This window comes from Phycodurus eques, chromosome 2 (genome assembly GCF_024500275.1).
Source record: "Phycodurus eques isolate BA_2022a chromosome 2, UOR_Pequ_1.1, whole genome shotgun sequence".
Classification (NCBI taxonomy): Eukaryota; Metazoa; Chordata; class Actinopteri; order Syngnathiformes; family Syngnathidae; genus Phycodurus; species Phycodurus eques.
In genome coordinates, this window is record NC_084526.1 from 30269839 (window position 1) to 30295307 (window position 25469).

General features: G+C 40.8%; 3 protein-coding genes, 1 long non-coding RNA gene and 3 other non-coding genes across 10 annotated transcripts in view; 1 reads left to right on the top strand and 6 right to left on the bottom strand.

The window, feature by feature from the left end:
• Nucleotides 1–200: 200 nt before the first annotated feature.
• Nucleotides 201–6158, top strand: LOC133399096 (general transcription factor IIF subunit 2-like). 2 transcript variants are annotated; one of them, XM_061670222.1, is made up of 9 exons: nucleotides 201–342; nucleotides 791–864; nucleotides 1059–1083; nucleotides 1247–1385; nucleotides 2706–2765; nucleotides 3361–3442; nucleotides 4215–4314; nucleotides 4584–4727; nucleotides 5778–6158. In XM_061670222.1, the coding sequence occupies exons 1-9, from the start codon at nucleotides 274–276 to the stop codon at nucleotides 5898–5900; spliced, it is 816 nt and encodes a 271-aa protein (XP_061526206.1). In that variant the 5' UTR covers nucleotides 201–273; the 3' UTR covers nucleotides 5901–6158. The 2 variants fall into 2 exon arrangements, with proteins under 2 accessions (XP_061526206.1, XP_061526207.1); XM_061670223.1 differs by lacking the exon at nucleotides 2706–2765.
• Nucleotides 6159–8555: 2397 nt separating this feature from the next.
• On the bottom strand, nucleotides 8556–14748 carry LOC133399101 (uncharacterized). Of its 3 annotated transcripts, XR_009768165.1 has the most exons (5): nucleotides 13404–14748; nucleotides 11503–13217; nucleotides 11148–11212; nucleotides 10713–10834; nucleotides 8556–9565 (listed from the first exon to the last, which is right to left on the bottom strand). It is a non-coding gene; the product is annotated as an uncharacterized LOC133399101 (long non-coding RNA). The 3 variants fall into 3 exon arrangements; XR_009768164.1 differs by having other exon boundaries at nucleotides 11503–14748; XR_009768166.1 differs by having other exon boundaries at nucleotides 10713–10995; nucleotides 11503–14748.
• Nucleotides 8953–9086, bottom strand: LOC133399444 (small nucleolar RNA SNORA31). Its single transcript, XR_009768212.1, has one exon. It is a non-coding gene; the product is annotated as a small nucleolar RNA SNORA31 (small nucleolar RNA).
• Nucleotides 9634–9769, bottom strand: LOC133399446 (small nucleolar RNA SNORA31). Its single transcript, XR_009768214.1, has one exon. It is a non-coding gene; the product is annotated as a small nucleolar RNA SNORA31 (small nucleolar RNA).
• Nucleotides 10921–11057, bottom strand: LOC133399445 (small nucleolar RNA SNORA31). The gene has a single exon (XR_009768213.1). It is a non-coding gene; the product is annotated as a small nucleolar RNA SNORA31 (small nucleolar RNA).
• A 1599-nt stretch (nucleotides 14749–16347) lies between the features above and the next one.
• On the bottom strand, nucleotides 16348–20364 carry LOC133399100 (zinc finger protein 184-like). The gene is made up of 2 exons (XM_061670226.1): nucleotides 19595–20364; nucleotides 16348–17095 (listed from the first exon to the last, which is right to left on the bottom strand). Exons 1-2 carry the CDS (start codon nucleotides 19626–19628, stop codon nucleotides 16446–16448), a joined length of 684 nt encoding a protein of 227 aa, XP_061526210.1. The 5' UTR covers nucleotides 19629–20364; the 3' UTR covers nucleotides 16348–16445.
• A 3323-nt stretch (nucleotides 20365–23687) lies between these two features.
• The window catches only part of LOC133399097 (gastrula zinc finger protein XlCGF57.1-like), a 3929-nt gene continuing 2147 nt past the window's right edge, over nucleotides 23688–25469 (bottom strand). The window contains exon 2 of the mRNA XM_061670224.1: nucleotides 23688–25263. Within this exon, the coding sequence (XP_061526208.1) occupies nucleotides 23900–25263 (1364 nt within the window). The 3' untranslated portion in view covers nucleotides 23688–23899. The remainder of the gene's footprint in view (nucleotides 25264–25469) is intronic.

The window sequence follows — 25469 nt, forward strand, 5'->3', positions numbered from 1 at the left end:
TTAACACATTTAAGTTATTGGCACCATAATTTCGCACATTCAACGGGATGGCCAGCTAAGGACAGTATCAAGACTTTATGTGGGTAGAGCTCTTTTACTTGGTCTTTGCAATACAGATTTACAAGTAATCATAAACCGTTAAACGAAATTTGAACGACTGACGTTGTCAACATTTTTGTATCTTCTAAGGCACCGTACGCGTGTGTTACAGTACGCATGCGCCCGGCACTTTGAACAAATAGCTTGCTAGTAGTTTGGTTTAATTTAACAATTATGTCAGAGAAGGCTGGTGACGTTGATTTAACCGGTGCTAAACTGAATACGGGCGTCTGGCTTGTAAAAGTATGTATATGTATTTTCCAAATATTCGCGGTCTAACGTTATGAATCCAAAGCTAACCTGGTTTAGCAGCTGCCGCAACGGGCCAGCTGAATCGAGCCCATCGACAATATTACAATTTATTTCAGTCATATTTCGAAATAAAGTTCAACTTCAATCGAGTTATTTGTAACAGAACCAAACTGATAAAAACATTTTAAATAAATAAATAAGTTACACATTTTTCCTTTGTATTTAGTCGAGGCTAGTAGAGTTCTACTCATTTGATGAAACGGTAACAACACTAACATTTTTAACGTTTTACCATGTTTGCAGAAATACCCTTAACACAATGTTGTATGTGTCTCTGTAATAAATAGTTAACAGTAAAGTCCCGATTGTGGTATGTGTCTCGGGGAGTCATCGTCTGAAAATGTGTCCAGTCGAGTAAACAAATCCCTTGTGAACGCAGGTGCCCAAGTACCTCTCTCAGCAATGGGCAAAAGCCACAGGAAGAGGCGAAGTTGGCAAACTCAGAATCTCCAAGTATGTGAAACCATTGCAACAGGAAGAATATGACAAAAATGAGTTTGAGACACCTAGAGATAATGGTAATATACTGTAGTTTCTGCTGCTGAAGCTGTGTTAGATTAAATCGAAACATTTTTTTGCTATTACCAAATTGTAACAGTGTATGTTGTTCTAGTTTATTAACATGTTAATTGGTTTGTTCTTTCAAGGAAAGGAAACCAAGGCAAACCAGAGGTAAGAACTAAAATATATTGTCAGTGTTTTTGATTATTCAAATTGCCTTAATCCCAGTCATCACTCCCTGTAAACTGTCTGGCTGAGGTAATGAATTGGTTAAATGCTGAAAGGAAGCTATTAATTAGTAATAAGTAATTTTAACAGCTACGTAACTTCACAGGTGTCTTTTACATTAAATGAAGAGTTGACTGTGATTGACGGTATAGAAGACAAGACAGTGTCTGCTCCTCGGGAACACCCGTTGACAATGCAGACAGTGGGAGGTCAGACATTGGCTGTATTCACAGAGACGTCATCAGGTGATCTTTTTTCTCCTTTGAGCTTAATTTGTGAATGCTGGTTGTTCTACTTTGTCAAATGCAGAGAGATAATACTGTTTGGTCTCCAGCACAGAGCTAATTTTTTTTTTTTCCATTGTCACTTGGTGGAGGTGCCTGTTTGCTGCCTTTCCATGCGGTCTTTCCTGCCATGCTTGCCGCTCGTCTGACCTCTTGGTGGTTTCTTCCAAATTGTGTGAAAGTTTTGTCTTGCAGGAATTAAATAAAGACAGGGACATTTAAATAAAAAAAAAAAACAGAGCAATTATGTTGAAGGTCCATATGTATTGATTTATTTGTACTAGTCAGCTGAGGCAACATTGCAAGAGTTTTAATCAAGATGTTGTCTCATGTGCCTAATGTGTTTATATATATATAAAGGTGAAAACATTGTCATGTGATCCATGTAATTCATTTACAAATAATTTGCAACGGCCATAACTGAATGCTTATCAATATGAGCACCTTTAGTATATGACGTACACTAATTTGAAGTAAAGATAACATGGAGTTGATAAAATCAAGCCCAACCATTGCAGTAACTGTAATATCACATACATTGGAACCCTACATTGTCCTAGTGTTGATTGAATCACATTACAGTGTTCCCCTGCATAGTTGCAGATTCACCTATTTGCAGATTTTCTGGGGGGGGGGGCCTATCCTATATTAGTCTTTTGTATTACCTCGTTTAAAGGGGAAGTGCTCACCAACACAGATTTAGACAGATTCTTGACCCATATCAGAGAGAAATCATCCTTGGTCTTTGAGTTCCACTCATGAAAAGTAGGAGTACAACCACTTGTGTGTGTGTGTGTGTGTGTGTTAGTAAGTGTGCACTCACAGGACAGCTGCATTCAAAACAAGCTGTAATAAAAATAATTAAAAAGCTTTTAATATCATATAAGACACCACTACAGCACACTGCTAACAACAACAGCTGTTTTTTTTAATGCTGCGATTAAATGTTGCAGTACTATAAATGTTGTGGCCACGGAGTGTATGTGCCTTGTGTAATTTCTGTATACTGGAGCAGCACCGTCTGTTGTGGTTGTTTGTTTGTGGTGTTGGGTCAGAGTTTTTATGCTCACTGCTTGTGGGAGCAAGCTTGCTTTGCTGGTGTGTGCACGCTAATGTGCTCAACAGAGTTGACTTTCATTCATTTTCCCCTTGACAAAGCGTGTGCAACTCAACCCTGGGAGTGGCTCTGATTGTCCGATCCTCTCGTCCCCTTATTTTCCATCCCCAAACATATATATTCTTTTTTATTTTATTTTACCATCCCTCCCTCCCCCCCTGTAGGCCAGTCAGAAGAGAGATCTGATGGTGGCAGCTCAGGTTCGGGGGCAGGGGCTGGTACAGGTGAGTTCACCATTTTGGGTGAATCACACACAATCCAACTAGTGATATTTTCTTTTCACCAGTAAAGTGACACGCCCTGAAAGATGCAAACACCCAAACTCAACATACATTTTCATGTAAGGCCCGAACCAGCATGGCGGCCTCTTGATTCAAATATTTCAATGCAAAGCTCAAATACGAGACACTTGACGTGGATTATAGGGCTGATTGAAAGTCAAGCTTTTGGTCTGAATTTTTTATTTTGTGGGCCTTGCCTATGCAATTTTATTTTACGAATCTCACGTTTGTGTAAAACCAAAAGTTGAAGTTGTTAACAGGAACGCATGCGGAAGCATTTCACATTTACAGTATGTGAAGTAAAATAAAGCTTAAAAGGGGTGTACCATGGGACTGTTGGTGGCCAAAGGATAGAGTCTTGATGTGATTGTTAGCTTGTGACAATAAGTGTTTGTTTAATAGCTCTAATAATTGTTTAATTGAAAAGAAGAATTTAATTTTCTAAACCAGGATGGGATTAATCTTTTGCTCTCTCAAGCCAATGAAGCCAAAACACAAATTTCAAATACCAAGTTGTGATTTGCCCCCACCCCCACAGATAAAATTGCCTTGGAGGGAGTGGTGGTGCAGAGAGCAGATTGCAGGCCAGCTGTTAGTGACAACTATATGAAGCTGAAGAGGTGAGTAGTTTGTCTTCAGTAATGCAGTTTAGAACATCTATTACCTTTTTAATTGATCAAAAATGACACATTTAAGGTGCTTCTACTACTTTGTGCTTTATGTTATACTTAAATCAAATTTTATTTATATAGTAATTTTCATACACAAGGAATCCAACTCAAAGTGCTTCACGGAGATAAAAACAAATTGGCAGGATGCATACAAAGACCCACCTCTTCCCACCCCACAGATAAATGCAGAAACACACAGCATGTATTGACTATCAGTATTGAGATAGTATAGCGACAAGGCACCAAGTATCCAGGCGAGGACAGACAACCTGTGGGACCCACCCACACCGAGAGGTGCCACAGCTCATAGCCGCAGAGGATGTCATCACAAGAAACTACCACGACTGGTTGGGACTCCCTACATTGTCCAGAGACCCCCAGCCCTCCCAGCTCCAGGAGGCTGCAGGATGGCAGCCCCTCTGGCAGATCGAACACACTCCGGCGTGGAGGCTCCCATGAGGAGACACTGGCGTAAAACTTGAAGTCTAAAAAAAATATATATATATTTTTTTTTTAAAACAATAGAGCAGGATCAAAACTAAAAGTAAATAGGAGATGCAATAAAATTTAATAGGAATAGATGAGTAAAATAAATGAATAAAGCAGAGAATCATTTTAGAGCACTGTTAAAATAATATTTTGCTCAGACTGCATTTGTCAACTGATTTATTTATTTATTTTTGCAATAACAAAAACGTTGTTCATGTTGATCTTGAAACAGGTTACAAATTGAAGAGTCCACCAAGCCTATCCGGCTGTCACAGCAGTTGCCTAAAGCAGTCACCAACAACTACAAACCTGTGGCTAACCATGCATACAACGTAAGAATAAATATCTCATTCCACACACACAAGCACACACCATGGACAATGCAATCCCTGTGATACATTTTTTCCCTGTCTTTGTGAAGGCAGCAATGTTAATAAAAGTATATCACAAATGTTACTGGTTTACCTTATGTGGCTGGTGAGTGTATATTTTCATACTGTATTTATCACGAATGTCACTAACTATTTGAGCAGGTACTACTGCATGTGCCATGCATTACAATTAAGGCTTGGATTAAGTATTTATCTGCTTTGTCTGTCAGATGGAGTATGAGAGGAAAAAGAAGGAGGAGGGCAAGAGAGCTAGAGCGGACAAACAGCAGGTGTTGGATATGTTGTTTTCTGCTTTTGAGAAGCACCAATACTACAACATCAAAGACCTGGTGGACATTACGAAACAGCCTGTGGTGAGACATCTTGGTATCCCAGAGCTTTGAAACAATAACAAATATTATTGCTTCATTGGTACAAGATGAACGACTGTTAATGTACACGATAAAATCAAACCTTTATCATTTGTCATTGAGGACATTTAAATTGGATAAATATGAGTGGACATGAGATTAATTATCACTCATTCATATGCTTCTGTTTTTTTAAAGAAACTTGGGCACAGCCTGCAAACAGTTCCATCTTTCGTTTGAGGCCCCACGTAGTCTGTGAGATGACTCGAGTCTTTTATCTACAGTGGCTGACAGGTCACAACAATTGCCAACGCCACAACATTAACACAAAACAAATGCAAACACCACAACACTTTAGGTACACCGGACTTGACCGCGGGACTACCTCTGACTGTACAATTCTTCCGGGTTTGCGAGAACTCCTATTACAGATGTTCCAAGTGATTAAATCAGGAAGTTGCATAATGACCGAAGTTGGAATATTGATTATGACAATACGAAAGTGCTTACTTTAAGAAACAGCTCTAAAATAGCTTACGTTCACGTACTTTTCCAACTTCCTGCTTCAGTCACTTTTTGCTCAACTTTCCTCAACAAAGTCATTACAAGGATAGATAGTTGGGTTTTGAAATGTGTTTCTTTAGCTTCTGATGAAATGGGTAGACTGAGGTATTTAGTTCGAATCCCAATTTTAATTTAATTGGGATAATCTTTTCATAATTTTTTCTTTATGAAGGAAGGGAAGCCTATTTGTCTGTCGGCAATATGAGTCCCCGATAACCCGGACGAATTATACATTGTGAGGGAGTCACGCAGTCACTTCCGGTGTACCTAAAGTGTTGTGGCGTTTGCAATTGTTGTGATCTGTCTCGGGCCACTGTATTTGTCAGCTCTTAGACCGAACACAATTCCTGTGGAAAATAGTCTTAAAATGTCATCTTTCCAGATTCAACTCCCCTGAAGTATGATGTTTATCCTGTTTTAGTATTTCTTTCATCTACAGAATACAGATACTGTTGGCAATGTTTTCTAAAAAACGACTCTTGTTCACAGATTTATTTGAAGGAAATCCTGCGTGACATTGGAATCTACAATGTTAAGGGAACACACAAGAACACTTGGGAGCTAAAGCCTGAATATCGACATTATCAAGGCGAGGAAAAAACAGACGAATAGGACGAGTTTGGTTGGATAAAGCCTATCCCAATCACTGAGTGTTGTCTCAAACACAGTGGTGGATGGTGGGACCACTACAAGGGAGTTGAGTTCACTGGAAGAGGTTTTGAGCTTTCAAGTGTGCGCTTCAGGTTTGTGCTGAACAAACCATGCAAATGCCCATGGTCTGTTTGTGGATTGTTTCATGTTGAGGGAAAAAAAAAAACGCTTTTAATAGCATATTTAGATAAAGGTATATTAAGTGTCTCATGATGTTTTTATGGCTTTTTTTTTTTTTAAATTTAGTTTAATCTACAACCATTGCTTAAATTTGATTATTTTTAACTAACTTTCAATGTTGTACTGCAATAAATATGCTTTTAATTGCATTTCACAAAGATTATTTGGTTTTTCTTCATAATAAAGTAATCTACAACAAGGTTCTCATCTTTTGTTATTTAACTCTACCTTCAGTAAGAAACATTGTTCTGATGCAGTCCTACATGCCCTTCAAATGGTCTAAAGACACTGCTTTCAATCCAACAACAATCACAAAACATGATTTCTGACAGAACACACATTCGTTTGGATATTTGATTCACACTAAGCTAGTATATCATTTATTGGACTTGTTAGTTAACAAATGTTCAAATATGACATGGCACCCTTCTTCGACCAAACAGCCCTCTCATTTTGAATATATTGGGTTGCATGCACACTGCAGTTGCAAAATTAGGTTTCGGCAGTTTTGCCAGCAGAGGAGTTGGGATGATGCCGCAGGTAACATCAGCTTTGTCCTGCCAGAAGACATGCGCCTCCTGAAAGAAAAACTATGAATAACCATTGAACTAAAGCCCACAGCCCTGAAAACTGCTCAGTAGCCATTATAGAAACAATCCTCGAGCATTTATCCAAAAGGTGCTTTAAGAAAATGTGCGTACGTACGTGTATAAATACATATACATACAGTGGGTACGGAAAGTATTCAGACCCCCTTATATTTTTCGCTCTGTTATATTGCAGCCATTTGCAAAATCATTTTAGTAAGTGTAAATATTTTTTTCCCCTCAATGTACACACTACACACCATATTCAGACCCTTTGCTCAGTATTTAGTAGAAGCACCCTTTTGAGCTAATACAGCCATGAGTCTTTTTTGGAATGATGGCTTAGTTTTTCACACCTGAATTTGGGGATCCTCTGCCATTCCTCCTTGCAGATCCTCTCCAGTTCTGTCAGGTTGGATGGTGAACGTTGGTGGACAAACCATTTTTTGGTCTCTCCAGAGATGTTCAATTGGGTTTAAGTCAGGGCTCTGGCTGGGCCATTCAAGAACAGTCACCGAGTTGTTTTGAAGCCACTCCTTTGATATTTTAGCTGTGTGCTTAGTGCCATTGTCTTGTTGGAAGGTGAACCTTCTGCCCAGTCTGAGGTCCTGAGCACTCTGGAGAAGGTTTTCGTCCAGGATATCCCTGTACTTGGCTGTGTTCATCTTTCCTTTGATTGCAACCAGTCGTCCTGTCCCTGCAGCTGAAAAACACCCCCACAGCATGACGCTGCCACCACCATGCTTCACTACTGGGACTGTATTGGACAGGTGATGAGCATTGCCTGGTTTTCTCCACACATACCGCTTAGAATCAAGGCCAAAAAGTTCTATCTTGGTCTCATCAGACCAGAGAATCTTATTTATCACCATCTTCAGGTGTTTCTTTTTAACAAACTCCATGTGGACTTTCATGTGTCTTGCACTGAGGAGAGGCTTCCGTCGGGCCACTCTGCCATAAAGCCCCCACTGGTGGAGGTATGCAGCTATGGTTGACTTTCTAGAATTTTCTCTTCTCCCAACTGCATCTCTGGAGCTCAGCCACAATGATCTTTAGGTTCTTCTTCACCTCTCTCACCAAGGCTCTTCTCCCCCGATTGCTCAGTTTGGCCGGACGGCCAGCTTTAAGAAGGGTTCTGGTCATCCCAAACATCTTCCATTCAAGGATTATGGCGGAAACTGTGCTCTTAGGAACCTTAAGTGCAGCAGAAATTTTTTTGTAACCATGGCCAGATCTGTGCCTTGCCACAATTCTGTCTCTGAGCCCCTTCAGGGAGCAAAGGGCCTGAATACTTATGGCCGTGTGATATTTCTTTTTTTAAAAATATATAAATATGCAAAAATGTCAACAATTAGTTTTTTTTCACGTCAATATGGGGTACTATGTGTACATTAATGAGGAAAAAATTAACTTAAATGGTACCCAGTGTGTGTGTGTGTGTGTGTATATATATATATATATATAGGGCGGCACGGTGGACGACTAGTTAGAGCGTCAGCCTCACAGTTGAGGACCCGGGTTCAATCCACGGCCCCGCCTGTGTGGAGTTTGCATGTTCTCCCCGTGCCTGCGTGGGTTTCCTCCCACATCCCAAAAACATGCATTAATTGAACTCTAAAATTGCCCGTAGGGGTGAATGGTTGTTTGTTTGTATGTGCCCTGCGATTGGCTGGCAACCAGTTCAGGGTGTACCCCTCCTCCTGCCCGATGACAGCTGGGATAGGCTCCAGCACGCCCGCGACCCTAGTGAGGAGAAGCGGCTCAGAAAATGTGTGTGTGTGTGTGTGTGTGTGTATATATATATATATATATATATATATATATAAAATGTAAAAGACATGCAAACACCAAAGGCATGAAAGGTTTTATTTCAACATAAGCAATCTGGAAGACTGAAGAGTGCAATAAGGTCAAATTAAAAAAAATAATAAACACATTTATTCATCTTTTGATCTGATATCTAAATGCTTTCAGTATACAACAAAAAAGGAATTGACCTTTCCAATGAAATACTTTTGGAGGGGACTCTCTCTCTCGCACACACACACGGTGAACTGAACTTTGAACTACTTTGTGAAGAAAATTAACTTTCCCAACACGGATTCTGTCCCAACTGAAATGTTTGAACTGACTTTAGATGTGCTGACTGCAAGCACAGTCTACACAAATAAAGACAAAATGAGCAAAACACACAAATGACATCTACAAATGTCACAAATGTTCAAAGAGAGACCAGAGAAAGCTTAAGGTGTATTCCCCAATTCAACCTGGGCTGCCAAGTTAAAGTACCAGCCAGAAAGCAAGAGGAAAGTTAAGTTTAGCATCTATTTGCAAACCTTCAAGCCAAGGCAGCTTGCTTCAGGCCTATCAGTGGATGCATTTTGAAGCATGCCCCAACCGGGAACACAACCAGCACTGACCTGATGGGAACTGAAGTGGAATTGGTCAATCAAGCCTCATTGAGGGGTGTCCAATGTAAACAAGTAGCCGCCATATTGATGTAGGGGAAAGCGTTCACACGACAGGACTCTCTTTTCTTTTCCAATTTGACTCATCCATTTTATGGTAAGCTTCAAAAGTTAAACTTGTCAACAGGCCAAAGGACCACTAATAATCCTATTGTTTCCAAAATGCACATCTTTAAGTATCACTGATATACATTATGGACCAGACCTGATCAGTTAGTAAAAGTATAATAGTGGTACCCACAAATTGCAACCTTCTAAAACATTTGTTTTCCCTCAGACCAACATGGCGGCTCATCGAATGTTGTGTGAGACGTCGACTGTCTTCAACGTGACTGGAAGACTTCCACATCTGATGGGGTACGATTCATCCTGTTTAGCCTCTTCTTTAACACTGGGCAAAAATATATGATGTCAGCATTTCAATCAAAGGAGCTTGATAAGCATTCTTCTATATCACATTATTATCTTCCCCTATTCAATCCAAGACACCACCTGACAGGTGTCCAGAAAGCGCAGGGACAGTTAATGTTGCATCTGAACTAATAAAACCCAGAATCTCCCACAATGAAGAGAGCCCAGGCTGTCAAAGATGCAGCTAAGATCCACACTTACCACCACGTTAAAGTAGAGAGAGTAACCATACTTAACTGTGACCACTGTGGGATTTTATTTCATTGACAGAGGGGTACCAACAATTTTGTCCATGTATACAAGGTAGGCAGATACAGAGCTGCCAACCTATAAAAATTCACTTCCAGAACAATTTGTCTGAATTTCCATATTTTCTAAATTTTGTCAAGAACATTACTGTGGGACAGTCATAATCATTAATAAATTATGGCTTCAATATTTTCATGTTTTTATGACATCAACCTTGTGATGGCAGCTTGAATCAAAGGTACCAGAACGGCCTTTTTAAAGTCATGCCACTGCATTTTAAATCAGATCAATTACTTTACACACAAGTTTAGGGGACAAAGAAGTCGCTCCTTCTACGCTGTGCTGCAGAGGGCCAATATAATCACTGCAAGACTGTGTGCACGCGCACACACATACACACAGTCTCCGTAACAATCAGTGTTATGACCGTAACGAGTCAATGTTCAGTGATTTACGTCACAAAATATGGACGTTCCGTAACATTTGGGAGCGTTGCAGATAACTTCAAACTCTTTCTGAACAGTTATTACTTTATATGTATGGTACGCTGAGTCAGTTGAGGTTGTCAAGACTTCCAGATGTAGAAATTTATGTAAACTTCAAATGATTTCGAGAGCTTAACAGATTTGTTTTCTAAACAGTACATATATAGATCCACTTTGATTTTCAACAATATAAAAATCAATGAATGTGAATATTTCCCAAATGTACTTGAAATTATTTGCACCAGAACAACAGGAACATTTTGGAATAGTTATACATAGCTGATTGAGCCACAAATATACTGGTTGAGATCAAATTGGGGTGAATGTGGTCCACGAACAAACATGAGTTTGACACCCACGCCTGCTCAGAGCTTCGTTGTTATTGACACTTACAGCTAAATGTATATGCAGTCATCCGCCATCAGGTATTCAAATGGCATGTGCACAACTCGACTTTCTCCATCATGGTGTAAAATGTCCACAGCTGATGGGACACAAATCCTCCCATTTCCAGTCTTTAACACAGGGGGGGGAAAGAAGACGTGATGGTGACATTTCGATCAAAAAAGATTGATATAAACATTCTGCGGTATCACATTTCGTATGTAGTCCCCTATTCAATCCAAGACACCATGAGGCGGGCGTGCAGAAAGCGCGGGGACAGTTACTGTTGCATCTGAAATAATAAAACCCAGAATCTTTCACAACAAAAGAAAGCCCAGGCTGTCAAAGATGCAGCAGCCAAGGTCCACACGTATCCATCAGGTCAAAGTAGAGTCATATTACATCAACGTTCTATTCAGGTTTTTAATTGTAATTGACACTTACAGGTAAATGCAGGGGTAGTCATCCGCCATTAGAGATGTCCACGTGTTCAAATAGCATGTGGACAACTGCAGGGGTCAGGGGGGTATTAGTTCACTGGACAATATGTCTTCGACTCTATGACCAAACTATTTGTACTACAAGTCGCTACTTACGCGAGGAAAACATTCAAACAACATTTCGACATCAACACTTCGAAAATGTTCTCACGTGAAGACTTTTCTCACTTGGGTTAGCATTAGCTACACGAGTACATGTCAGCCACGAGGTTATTTTCATCAGATAAAAATCAATTTAGTTGAACAATAAGCTTCCCTGAACTATTTCTCGATAACAAGGACGAGGAGGACATACTAACCATAGACCATCAAGCAAGCAAGAAGACTTGATGTGTGGTGACCAACAACTTGATTTCGGGGCGGCCAATGAAAGACAACCACTTCTTCTTTTGGGGTGATGTCAAACTTCCTCTTCTTTGTCTTGCTGGCGAAACATCGATGACGCATTTCTTCGGTATTCTTAAGTGCAGATGTTTTTCTATACGATTTCGCCGAAAATTACGGAACCAACTCAGTGCCGCTAAACAGTCGTTGGCTCGAGCTCCTCGTTATGCTCAACTACAAAATGGCGGCCACGTAGAATTTGGAATCTGACGTTTCTGGCAGGGCACGCCCTGTTCCAATACTACTGGCTTCGGGACACGCGCCGCTGCACTATGATTGGCTGCTTTATACCGGTATACACGCCCTACTACGTGGGGGGACTACCCCTAAACCCTCTGGCATAAAACATGTATTTGTTTTTATTTCGTACAACTGGGATTTATATTCGAGATAGTCATCGAGTTACATGTGCGTAGTTTGTCCTTCCCGCGATGCCGGAACCAATCACGATGCAGCGGGGCATGTTTTGCCAGGAACGCGCGTGGGATTCCTAATTACGCAGCTACGTCATATGTGACGTGAGCTCGACTTGCTGTCCGTGCAAAGCATGAGGTTAAATAGACAGAGCTGACTCTATGAACAACCCAGAAAATATACTGCTTTCAAGTTGTATCATGAGGTGTCCGAGAAAGGTTCCAGAACTAGTGTCACAAAACATATACAGGTGCATTTCAATAATTACAATTAGAAAACGTCATGTATTTCTGTAGTTGAAAACTCATACCAGTAAACTATTTCACCTGATTCACCACACAGAGTAAAATATTTTATGATTTGTTACTACTTGAATTATTTTAGCTAACAACTCATGAAAACACAAAATTTACCATCTCCAAGAAATTCGAATGTTTCATAAGAAACAGCCAAAAATATTTTAATATGGCAATAAGGTTGGCCTTCTGATAGAGACAACCAGAGGCAGAAGTGGAGTGAGGAGGTATAAGAACAATTTAATATTTCATATGAAGTACAGGAAACTTTCGTAGACCATATTCCTGGCCACGTTTTGAAAACGAAGGAAGCGGTAATGCAGTCCAACCTAAACAAATTCACTGTAACCATCATAGTCCGAAGATTCAGAGACGTGAACAGGTAGGCGTTCAAACACAAAACACAAAAAACCCCAGAATAGTGCCAATTGAGATGATCAAACTACCAATTTCCCCTTTCCATTTGCTAAACCATCTTTCCATTAGATAATTGAAAGGGTTAGTCCCCATTTGTTCTTTAAGTTCATTGGCTAAGGCTCCCAGACCGTTAGGAGTTTTGGTGAAGCTCCCATCTGGGACTGTATTATTGGGAATTAATGTGCAGCAGCTTTCCCCAGACATGCTTCCAATCACTTCCTCTTTCTGCCAATAAGGAGTCGAGTGCCAGCCTGGTCTGATGGAAAACTAATGAGGTGGCAATCAGTTGGGTATGCACCGCACAAGTTAGACATTTAAGTGCAGTCCATTTAACTCGAAGACATCGCGTGTAAAATTCAACTTGCTGAAAAGATTGTCGGTACACCCTTACCCAGCCTTGGGGACTTGCACGCTGCCAGAACTAAGACATGAGTGTGCAAAATTCTCTCGGACCCTCCACATCCCGGTCACCAGCTCTTCCAGCTCCTTCCCTCAGGTAGGAACTACCGAACAATGCAAACTAAAACGAGCAGACATTCCAACAGCTTCTTCCCTCTTGCCATCAACTTCTTAAAAAGCTAACTTTCAATTCCATTGCAACATGCTGCCAATTTTTTTTTTTTTTTTTTTTTTCTTGAGTTTGTTGTCACATCTCTGTCAGGCCAATTTTACATTACTCGTGCACTCACCGTAGTAGTCTCGCCACGCTGCAGTATTTGCATATCTGTTGTTGACCAATACTGGCCACTCATGCCAGAGTAGCATCTGCACCACTTGCACACTGACGCAGGAGTATCTGCAACATTTGCACAATCGACATTGTCTCAGATTATCGCGCTACTAGTCACTTTAAACTGCATACATTCCTTGAAGTCTCGGCATCCTTTTTTGTCAATGTCTTTATGTCTCAAAAGTATTCTCTGTCAATTGACTGTCTGTTGTCGTACTAAAGCGGCTCCAACTACCGGAGACAATTTCCTTGTGTGCTTTTTGACATACTTGGCAAAATAAAGATGATTCTGATTATAATGTATGTAGTTCATGTGATCTATGTATACTTGGGTGTTATCCATATGAAAATAAACTCGAAACCTGCTGAAATTTAGTCAACTAATTTATACTCATCTGGGACGCCTCGCGGGACTCCTATGGCATCGATGTAAATCGGACTCCCAGCCATTGGGTCCTTGGCCCTTTTCCTTTTCTTTAAGGTGGGCAGCGGGATGGACAACTGTTTGCCACATTGTTTATCTGTATGGTCAAGAGAAGAGAGACAAGGGCACACTTCCTGGCCCAATTTGGGGCAAGGAACCCATACAAAACATGACCTTCACAGAAGCACCGTACGTCAGCTGTAGAGATGGTCAATTGAGAGCCAGAAGTGCGGGTTGACAGATCAATGGTTTGGACACAGTTCTTTTCAATAATTTCGCCTTCACTGAACAGATTGGTAGAGTCAGATTTTTTCTAAATGTAAAATTTGTAGTAAACCACAAGGGGCCAATTTTGTCCCATCCCACGATCTCCAAATTCCATCTATACCTGATTTGGTTGCTCCTTTCGCTTTCAACTGTTTTTTTTTTTTTTTTTTTTTTTTTGCCATTCAGGCAGCTGCCTCTTGGGAGTTCCTTTGTGCTGATCATCTTTGTGTTTGTGAATTGTCCAGTATTTTACACACCAGTTGTAACCTAGGTGTAGTTTGATAGTCAGCAGCCTGCTTGGCTGCTAAATCAGCACTGGCGTTATCATGTGCTTCAAATGTTCCAGCTTTGGAGTGGCCTGCTCCTTTGATGAGTGAGACTGCTTACAGTAATTTTCCTGATTCTGCCAATTCCAGAAGTAAATTGTGGTGTTTCACAAATGTGGTGGTCAGGAAATCAGTTATTTGCCATGCAGCCATGTCTGTAAGCAGTGCCCTGCACATAGGCCGAGTCTGTGTACATGTTTACAGTCTTACCTTCCGCTAGTTGACATGCCTGGTAGATCGCTTGGAGTTCTGCCGACTGGGCCAAGTATGGTGGTGGTAGTTTTTCAGCTTCTAGGACCGAAAACACATTCTATTCTTTTATATTTTCTTCGATCATTTTCAACTGGCAATCAAAAATAAAGTGTGTCAGATTATTATTCTTTTTTAATCAAACAATGTTTCACATTTTATTTCAGATAGAAAAATAGAAGAATGGGCCACGGGAATTAATTTGATTTGAATATTTAATAGATAACGACTGGCTCAATAATAAGGCTACATTAGCTTGTCAGCCACCACAATCCGTCCAGATCACGATCCATCAACGAAGACGAACTCTCCGAGGCTAATGAATGATAGAATGCACTAAACCTTTTATTTTTTAAATTTGGTGTACTCCTGCAACAGTACTCAAGAAAAGAGTCCTGAATGTTTTTCTTTCTGTTCTGCTGTTGGCAGATAAATGTAGTTTGGTGTCTAACAAGCTAACGTATGTTTACTATGCACGCCGAATACCGAAACGTCTGGGCCACATAAACCTGACCAACTAAATATTCAAATTAAATTTAGCCGGGCGGCACGTTGGCCGACTGGTTAGCACGTCTGCCTCACAGTTCTTAGAACCCGGGTTCACATCGAGCCACGCCTATGTGGAGTTTGCATGTTCTCCCCGTGCTTGCATGGGTTTTCTCCGCGTACTCCGGTTTCCTCACACAACCCAAAAACATGCGTGGTAGGTTGATTTAAGATTCTAAATTGCCCGTAGGTGTGAATGTGAGTGCGAATGGTTTATATGTGCCCTACGATTGGCTGGCGACCAGTTCAGGGTGTACCCCGCCTCTGGGTTTTAGCTGGGATAGGCTCCAGTATACCCGCAACCCTAGTGAGGATAAGCGGTGTAGAAAATGGATGGATGGAAATTTACCCCCATGGCCGGTTTGTCTTTTTTTCCCCATTTTTTTTTAATCTGTGCTTTGAATTTAAATATGAAAAATTGGGCAGTTTTTCATTTTTTTTTATCGCCAACTAAATATACAATTCATGGTAAGCGGATTTAACAACATATAGCAAACTTGTGTGCAACTTGGCAAAAAGTAGCAGCAGTCGCTGGCACGAGCGCGCACATGCACACATCATTGATAGCACTGGTGTCAAAGGGAGTCCAATTCTTCAGTTTATTCAAAGTCCTGCAGCTTTATGAGTGCCACTGTTCGCCCCAACACACTTGTGCTTGTCCACCTGATACTTGTAGGAGAATCTTTCTTCGCACAGACTGCAACTGAACACTTTCTCACCAGTGTGTGTTCTCATGTGACGGACAAATGCTGAACGATCACAAAAGCTTTTGTCGCACATGGTACAGGAAAAGGGTTTTTCCCCTGTGTGGATTCTTTCATGTGTTTTCCAATGTCCTTTTATAGAGAATCTCTTCCCACAAAATGAGCAGGTAAAAGGTTTTTCCCCAGTGTGTGTTCTTGTGTGTTTAACCAATCCTGAACGATCACTAAAACTTGTGTTGCAGATTGAGCAGGAAAATGGTTTTTCACCAGTGTGTGATCGTATGTGTGTTATCAAATGTGAATTATCAGTGAATCTTTTACCACAAACTGAGCAGGCAAAAGGTCTCTCTCCTGTGTGCGTTCTTATGTGTTTAATTAATACTGCGTGAACTCCAAAACTCGTGTTGCAGATTGGGCATGTAAATGGTCTCTCGCCAGTGTGCGTTCTAGTGTGTATCAACAAATTTCCCCTGATGGAGAAACTTTTACCACATACTGAGCAGAGGAATGGTTTCTCTCCTGTAGTGTGTTCTTATGTGCGCTATCAAACTTCCCTTTATAGAGAAGCTTTTACTACAAACTGTGCAACTGAATGGTTTTTCTCCTGTATGACACTTCATGTGTCTTGTCAGATTTTTCTTGTTACCAAAAGTTTTGTCACAGTGGGGACATTTTACATGTTTGTTGTCAGTGTGACATGCCATATCAACTTTTGAGTTTTCATCCTCAGTTTCAGGTGAGTGTGACATTGTGTTGTCACTATCTGATAGTGGAGCTAACCAGCGGTCTGCTTGCGATTCTCCACTGTGGTCTCCATCGCTTTCTGTTGTCTTGTGTTGACTTAAGATTCTGCTTGGAGGCTCAGGCCCTCTGGTCTCCTCACTTTTACTGGGATGACACTGTGACGGCTGACCTGTGTCTTCATCACTTTCTGTCTTCACAATGTCACGAATAACTGGAAACTCCAGCTCTTGAAGACGCTCTCCCTTCTCACTGTCCCACATTCCTTCCTCTTCTTCTTTAATGTAGGTGGGGTCTGGCTCCTCCTCTTTAATATGGAGGGGCTCTGGCTCCTGCTGCTCCATTCTGAAGCGCCACTCCTGTTGCTCAGGATGAAAATCTTTTTCACCGACATCTGCAGGATACAAAACCACACAGGATTTGGAAAACTGACATGAGTCAATAAAATCAACTATAGTGAAAGTGGCAAGACCCGCCGCAAATAGCGAAAAACTGTGAGTAATTGACACCCATCCCAAATTATTATGTTGATAATTACCTATGTGAATACAAATCCCAATTCCAATGAAGTTTGTTTGTTTTGTAAAACATAAAAAAAATATATATATATAATGATTTGCAAATCCTTTTATTCAATTGAATATACTACAAAGACACAAGGTTTTCTTTCTCATATGGGCGCACCCTCTCATCACTTTAGCCCAGGGTGTTTCAAAGCCTTTGATCGCCCCCAGCTCATGAGAGAGCTCACAGGCGTGACTGGGTATAAACGATGGCTTAAATCCAATGCAGTGCCGACTATCTTTCCTCACAAGGAGCTTAAACGGACGCGTGTGACAAGCGAAAGCCGAGCAAAAAGACACAAAAGACAGGAGGTGCTGGCCGCGTACCTTGATCAGCTCACTTTTGCAGTAGCTACAAATACACCACATGAATATGAGCAACTTGAGTTTCTTCACACACGTCATCTTCATCCTCATTTCTTGTTTCTTCCTCTGTCTCCTCATTTCCCTAATCACACTCTGGCTCGAACTGAAATGGCTGAACAGCGTTCATCGCTGCCAGGGGTTGCTTCTGTGGCTACTGCTAAAAACCCCGGGCGTCGGGCACATCCCCATTTGACCTCACTACCCAGAAATGCACTGCGACGAAAACACAATGGCGGCCTATGTTGAAATTAACATTTTGCAAAAGTATGTAAATCTGGAAATGATTATCGAAAGTTGTATCTTATTGTTATATTACACAAGTCGGAAGAGATCATATATAACAAACGTGTCATTGCAATCGGAGTTGACTTAAAAAAAACGGTATCATTGTGTAAAGGACATTGCCACATGGGCTCAGGAACACTTCAGAAAACCATTGACAGTTAACACAATTCGTCGCTACATCTACAAATGCAAGTTAAAACTCGAGCATACAAAGTGAAAACCATATATCAAACGGAAATGCCGCCAGCTTCTCTGGGCCCGAGCTCATCTGAGATGGACTGACGCAAAGTGGAAAAGTGTGCTGTGGTCTGACATATCTACATTTCAAGTTGTTTTTGGAAATCAAAATGTTTTTTTTAATTATTGGGGCATCGTGTCCTCCGGGCCAAAGAGGAAAAGGACTATTCGGATTGTTATCAGCGCATAGTTCAAAAGCCAGCATCTGTGATGGTATGTGGGGGTGAGGGGTGTTCCATGCCCATGGCATGGGTAACTTTGGGCAACGTTGATGCTGAAAGGTACATAGAGGTTTTGGAGCCAGATATGCTGCCATCCAAGCAATGTCTTTTACATGGACGTACCTGCTTATTTCAGCAAGCCAATGCCAAGCCACAATGTCTACGTGTTGCAACAGCTTTTCCTATGGCTTCGTAGTAAAAGAGTGCAAGTACGAGACTGGCTTGCCAGCAATCCATACCTGTTTCCCATAAAAAATGTGAAGCGCATTAGGAACCGCAAAATACGATAACAGAGACCATGGATTTTTGAGCAGCTGAAGTTGTCCACCACGCAAGAATGGGAAAGAATTTCACCTTCAAAGCTTCAACAATTAGTGTCCTCAGTTCCCAAATGCTTATTGAAAGGTGATGTAACACAGTAGTAAAAATACCAGTGCCAGCTTTTTTGGGAACATGTTGCAAACATTCAAAAAGAGTGTATATTCCCCCCCCAAAAAAAAACTATAATAAAGGTTATTAGTTTGAACACTTAATATCTTGTCTTTGTATTCAGTTGAATATAGGTTGAAAAGGATTTGAAAACCATTGTATTCAGTTTCTATTTACGTTTTATACAATGTCCCAACTTTATTGGAATTGGGGATTGGGAATGCGGCACGGTGGACGACTAGTGAGAGCGTCTGCCTCACAGTTCTGAGGAGCGGGGTTCAATCCCCGGCCCCGCCTTTGTGGAGTTTGTATGTTCTCCCCGTGCCTGTGTGGGTTTTCTCCGGGCACTCCGGTTTCCTCCCGCATCCCAAAAACATGCATGGTAGGTTGATTGACAACTCTAACTTGCCCGTGGGTGTGAATGTGAGTGTGAATGGTTGTTTGTTTGTATGTGCCCTGCGATTGGCTGGCAACAGTTCAGGGTGTACCCCACCTCCTGCCCGATGATAGCTGGGATAGGCTCTAGCACGCCCGCGACCCTAGTGAGGAGAAGCGGCTCAGAAAATATTTCTTGATAATATGCATTGTTTTGTCATGTTGTTTTGTTTTATCTTGACTTTCATTTCATGATTATAATTAATCATTGTTTCGTTGCCTCTGTAAAGAACAAAACAAAACAGACAAAAAGGAAAGTTCATCTTCATGTAGACATTTGAACTCACTTGCTGACATGTTCATGTTGGCTTGTAGACAATGTATGATTGAACAGAGAGTTTATTGTGAAGCACTAACCTGACACAGGAAGAGATTTCTTTGACAAATCCATGTGGGAAAGATTCCATAGAAACTGTCACGTCAACCTGGAGACCTTAGAAAAACGAAACAATGTACCATCTTCATGAGAATGACATTAAAAAACAAGACGTTCAGGGAGAAAACCTTTTCGGAAATACAGTGCGTTCCCAGTTAACGACGTTGTAAATAAAATTTTGTAATAATAATGCAATATCTAGCTGCGCTGCGCGCCGTTCCCAACCTCAAACCGCTTATGGCCGTCGTAAAGCGAGGACCCTCTGCAGTAGTAATAATGAAAATAAGTCATTTAACGACGTGATTTAACGATGTTTACAAACCTGCTATGTGAAACACGACTTGACGCTTTTTGAAAACTGCGGAAATACGTTATCGTTCGTTTTTTTTTTTTTTTGGACAAGGTTTTTCCAAACGCTACAAATATTTCTTCAACAACCAAAGATATGCTCCTGGTATCTGGATTCAACGTTAAAACACAATCCCAACACTACACTGTCTTTATCTCTGCTTTCGTGATGTATTTGCACACTTCCGCGTCCCTTTGTTGGCAGCTAGCAAGCTAATCTTACTGGACAAGCTTCAACTGCGACCAGTTTATCCGGACGCCATGATTGAATGGCGCTCAGCCAAAGTGGATTCGTGTGCAGAATTATAAAACAGTCATGAATGAACTCAATAACACGGGTCAATCTCGGTAACTTTGTTATGTGACCTTTACGTCAACGAGTCCGAGTGGCCACTAATCTAAACTACGCATGCGCATACTGATCGCCATTATGAATACGTATTACGGAACGCCAAATGAGTCAAAACACATTCGAACGTTGTTGGCACCGGATATGTAAAATAATGGAGATATTAAATGTAAATGACGTTCTCAGTCTTTTCTACAATTTTTTAATACACACATATCTAGTCATTCAAATATTTAATTAATCAGGATGGACACCACCTTTCGCCCAAGGTCAGACTGTGATCTACTACCTAAACAAGGATAAGTGGCAAAATGTACTTCTATACATTTGTGAGGGAAATGAGAATTTTTAATATTTTGTCTGAATAGATCATTTCTACCAATATGTCTTTGCGTTTTGGTAATGCACTTACACCATAAACATGGTCCCATGTCAGTCTGTCTCTCTTTTGGGAATTGGATCTAACCTTTCTCCAGATGTACCAGTATATGTTTTATGTTGCACACCACATACATAGAACCTAATCAAACATGCAGGGAGAGATGTTAGAAAGAAAGGAGCGCAGGGGAACAGGGGAACTTGCACAGTGGCACCTCAACGGCAGCCAGGAAGCAGGCTAGGATATTTCCAACAACCAGTTGCTATTTTTGGATTTCGTCTGCAACAGTACTTGAACTGTAACCCTCCAGTTCCAAAGCCCAAGTCCTTACAGATGAGCTAGCGTAAAATAAACATCACTTTCAATGAACAATGAGCAACTGTCTTTCTATTGTACACTACCAAAAACAACAACAAACTTGTGTGAATTTTCTCGAGAATCACGTACCTCAGTTATTTTTGTGGCCTCCATCAGCTTGTATGCACGCCTTACTGAGATATCTGCAATGACAGTTGCCATCCTGGTGTACAGGGTGTCCAGCTTGGTGGCCTTAAAATCTCATCACTGATAAATAAATAAGTATTTAACACGTCACCATTTTTCTCACTAAACATATTTCCAAAGGTGCAATTGACATGAACATTTCACCAGATGTTGAGAACAACCCAAGTAATCCATACATACTGTACAAAGAAAGAAGAACAAACAAGCTAAAAAATTAAGTTATGTGTAATAATGTGAAATGACACAGGGAACAAGTATTGAAACTGCCAACTGGTATTTATTTATTACTTTGTACAAAAGTAATAAATACTTTGTTTGCAATGACAGGTTCAAGACACCTCCTGTATGGAGAAACTAGTCGCATGCATTGCGCTGGTGTTTTTTTTGGCCCATTCCTCCACACAAGCAGTCTTCAAATCTTGAAGGTTCCGTGGGGTTCTTTTATGGATCTTGAGTTTCAGTTCTTTCCATAGATGCAAGTCAGGTGATTGGCTGGGCCATTCTAGCAGCCCCCCCCCCCCCCCCCCCCTTGAAACCAATTGAGAGTTTCCTTGGCAGCATGTTTCGGATCATTATCCTGATGAAATGTCCACCCTCGTTTCATTTTCATCAGGGTGATGTGCAGTGCCATTTCTCCTCCAAACGTGGTGTGCATTATGGCATCCAAACAGTTCAAGTTTGCTCTCATCTGACCGTGTTCTCGCAGTAATTAACTGGCTTTTCCAAATGTTGTTCAGCAAACTTTAAACAAGCTTTGACATGTTTTTTTTTTCCAGCAATGGGGTCTTGTGTGGTGAGCATGCATACAGGCCATGGCAGCGGAGTACATTACTCACTGTTTTATTTGTGACAACAGTACCTGCTAATTCCAGGTCTTTTTGAAGCTCTCCACAGGTGGTACGTAACTCATGGACAACTCTTCTGATTATTCTTTGCACTCCTCTGTCATAAATCTTGCGAGGAGGACCATGATCGAGGCAAAGTTTTGGTGGTATGATTGGCATTCCACTTACGTATTATGGCCCCACCTGTGCTCACTGGAACATTCAGAAGCTTAAGATATGGACCTGTAATAAAATGCCATCGTTATGTTTTGCAACAATTAGTTTGCAACGGTCTTAAGACAGCTATTTGCAAGTACCCATCATGAAACAACTTGTCAATGAGACCTTTTTATAGGCCATCAATTAGGACTGAACCAGCTGATATTCATTTGCACTGACAAGGCGCTGGATTGCTGTTTGACGATTGGTAGATTTTAGGTGTTGCCTTTCCATGCCTTTTTGCAACTCCCTTTCTTTATGTGTTTAATACTTTTCCCCTGTGTCATTTCACATTATTACACATAACTTAATTCCTGATCTTATTTGTTCTACTTTCTTTGCATGGATGGATTACATGGGTTGTTCCCAACATCTGGTGAAATTTTAATGTCAATAGCACCTTAGGAAATATATTTAGTGAGAAAAATGGTGACGTTAAATACTTATTTCAGCCGCTGTATTTGCAGAGGATGGGCCATCTGGATTAGTTTCTCCTCTATCCTGACTTGAAGCAGTGAACAACATAACAAGGAAAACAATGTGGCTTGAGGTTGCAAATGCAGGAAAAGAGTAATTTTTCTCTACCATTTACAACCGTGGTCAGAATAATAGCACTGCAGTATGTCTGAAAAAAAATGAATTCACTTCAACTTCCTTATAATAGCTGTCTTCTATTATTTAAGACTTGGAACACAATAGTTGATTAATTTGTAACTATGTAAGGCCTAAGATTCAGATTTTGAAAATGCTTTTCCGAGATCAGCGGAAACCTAATTTCCGCTGGGTCAGCGGAAACCCGATTTGTAGAACGGCCGGCCTGGGAACACCTTGTATTCCACTAATGGAACTAGAGGAGTTGGCCCACGGCAAGGGAATCTGGCTATCACAAGACTGCTTTAGTCACACTTTTACATGATTAAATGCAAATGTGCAGAATTTAAAAAAAAAAGTTGAAGCAACTGCTACTTCATGCGCAGTTTGAACATTTAATTCAGTGATTCTTTTACGTACCACTTGAAAACAGTTGTCGAACTCAAAGCCAGGGTCAAGATCTGGCCGATCGCAACACTTTATGTAGCCAGGTAAAGCAATTAAAGTGTGTCTATTTCATGGTCGCAACACTTTATGTAGCCAGGTAAAGCAATTAAAGTGTGTCTATTTCATGGTCGCAACACTTTATGTAGCCAGGTAAAGCAATTAAAGTGTGTCTATTTCATGTTTCTTGCTAAATGGGTTTGTTCTTTTGTTCTACATTAGTTTAAAGTGCCAGATATTACATTGATTCATTAGATACTGTAGGATTACTGTGTTGTTAAATTATCCATGAACTGCTTATCATTCACTGCATGGTTATTTCTCCCATGTAGAGTATTTCAATGCAGCAGTGTAAAATATGTAATAAGCATAAGCGTAACTGTACAAATAAGAAAGGACACCATTAATTTTTTTGTGTTATTTATTTAAATAAAATATGCAGTGAAAAATTCTGAGACTATTCAGAAAGAATGTTCTTTTGGGAATTATAACTCCGGTTAATAGATCACAGCAAATCAAATCAGAGCAGATCACACACTGTGTATATTGCAAATAGAAATCATGCTTTCAATTGTTGTTTAATTGAAGTCCATTTGTTTTACTGTGCAAAGATAAAACAAACTTAACATTAAATACTCTCTTCAGTGTGTCCGCTCATGTGTTCACACAACCCTGAACTCGTACTGCAAGTTGTGTTGCAAACTGAGCAGACAAATTTTGTTTTTCCACTGTGTCTTCTTTTATGTCTCGTCAAATTTGCCCTTTGAGAGAACGTCTGGCCGCAGACTGAGCAGGTAAAAGGTTTCTCACCGGTGTGCGTTCTCATGTGTTGAACCAATATTGAACGATCCCGAAAACCTATCTTACAGACTGAGCAGATGAAAGGTTTTTCGCCAGTGTGTATTCTTGTGTGTATCATCAAATTTGTATTTTGAGAGAATACTTTACTGCACACTGAGCAGGCAAAAGGTTTTTCACCTGTGTGTGTTCGTGTGTGCCTTATCAAACTTACCTTTAAAGTGAATGTTTGACCACAAAATGAGCAACTGTAGGGTCTCTCAGAGTGCGTTCTCATGTGTTTGTTTAACACTGCATGACTACTTAGACTTGCGTTGCAGACTGAGCAAGTAAACATTTTTTCTTCAGTATGTTTTTTCGTGTGCCTAACAAAATGTCCCTTTTGGGAGAACTGTCTGCCACAAACTGAGCAGGCGAAGGGTTTCTCTCCAGTGTGTGTTCTTGAATGAGTTATTAAAGTTCCCTTTTGGGAGAATCTCTTACCACAAACTGAACATGAAAAGGGTTTCTCCCCAGTGTGCGTTCTCATGTGTTGGACCAATAATGAACTAACACTAAAATTTGTGTTGCAGACTGAACAGGAATATGGCTTCTCTCCAGTGTGTGTTCTTGTGTGTGTTACAAAGTTTGACTTGAGAGAGAATCTTTTGCCGCAAAATGAACAACTGAATGGTTTCTCACCAGTGTGGACCCTCATGTGCCGTTTCAAGGTTGACGTGTCATAAAACGTTTTGTCACACTGAGAGCATTTCAAGCCTGTGTAGTCTGTGTGACGTCTCATGTGTCTTTTCAGATTACTACTGTCATAAAAGGTTTTGTCACATTCTGAGCATTTGAAGCGTGTGTTGTTAATGTGACGTCTCTTATCACCTTCTGAGTGATCATCATCAGTGTCAAGAGAGTGTGACATTGGGTCGTCATTATCTGAGACTGGAGCTAAGAGGCTGTCTGCTCGAGAGCCTACACAGCGGTCTCCGGCACCATCTTCTTCATCATCTTCACTCTTAACAGGCACAACTGTAAATGGCAACTTGGAGACCTCACCCTCCTGACTAATGCTGAGATCCTCTTCTTCATCTTTCATATTTAGGGCTTCTGGCTCCTCTTCCTCTTTAATGTGGGGGGGCTCTGGCTTCTCCTCCTCCACTCTGGAGCTCCACTCCTGCTGCTCAGGATGAAGATCTTCACTGATGTCTGTGGGACACAATAATACAAAGACAGCGGTTCATCTCAACAATAAACTGGTCCAAAAGCACAGGTTGTACACAAAACATTGTCAGAGCAGAGAGACAATTTGCGTTTATGTCAGCCGCATGCACAGATCCACACAAACGTTTAAAAGTTTAATTGAACGGCTTGGTGGTGAAGTGAAATACAATCAATAATTTTAGTGACTCAGA

Excerpts from the sequence above, each read along its gene's own strand:
- LOC133399096 (XM_061670222.1), top strand. The coding sequence starts at position 274 with ATGTCAGAGAAGGCTGGTGACGTTGATTTAACCGGTGCTAAACTGAAT. Across the intron at positions 343-790 it reads CGGGCGTCTGGCTTGTAAAA|GTGCCCAAGTACCTCTCTCA; the intron begins GTATGTATATGT and ends TTGTGAACGCAG. Across the intron at positions 865-1,058 it reads GGCAAACTCAGAATCTCCAA|GAAAGGAAACCAAGGCAAAC; the intron begins GTATGTGAAACC and ends TGTTCTTTCAAG.
- LOC133399100 (XM_061670226.1), bottom strand. The coding sequence starts at position 19,628 with ATGGATTTGTCAAAGAAATCTCTTCCTGTGTCAG. Across the intron at positions 17,096-19,594 it reads GAAATCTCTTCCTGTGTCAG|ATGTCGGTGAAAAAGATTTT; the intron begins GTTAGTGCTTCA and ends TGTATCCTGCAG.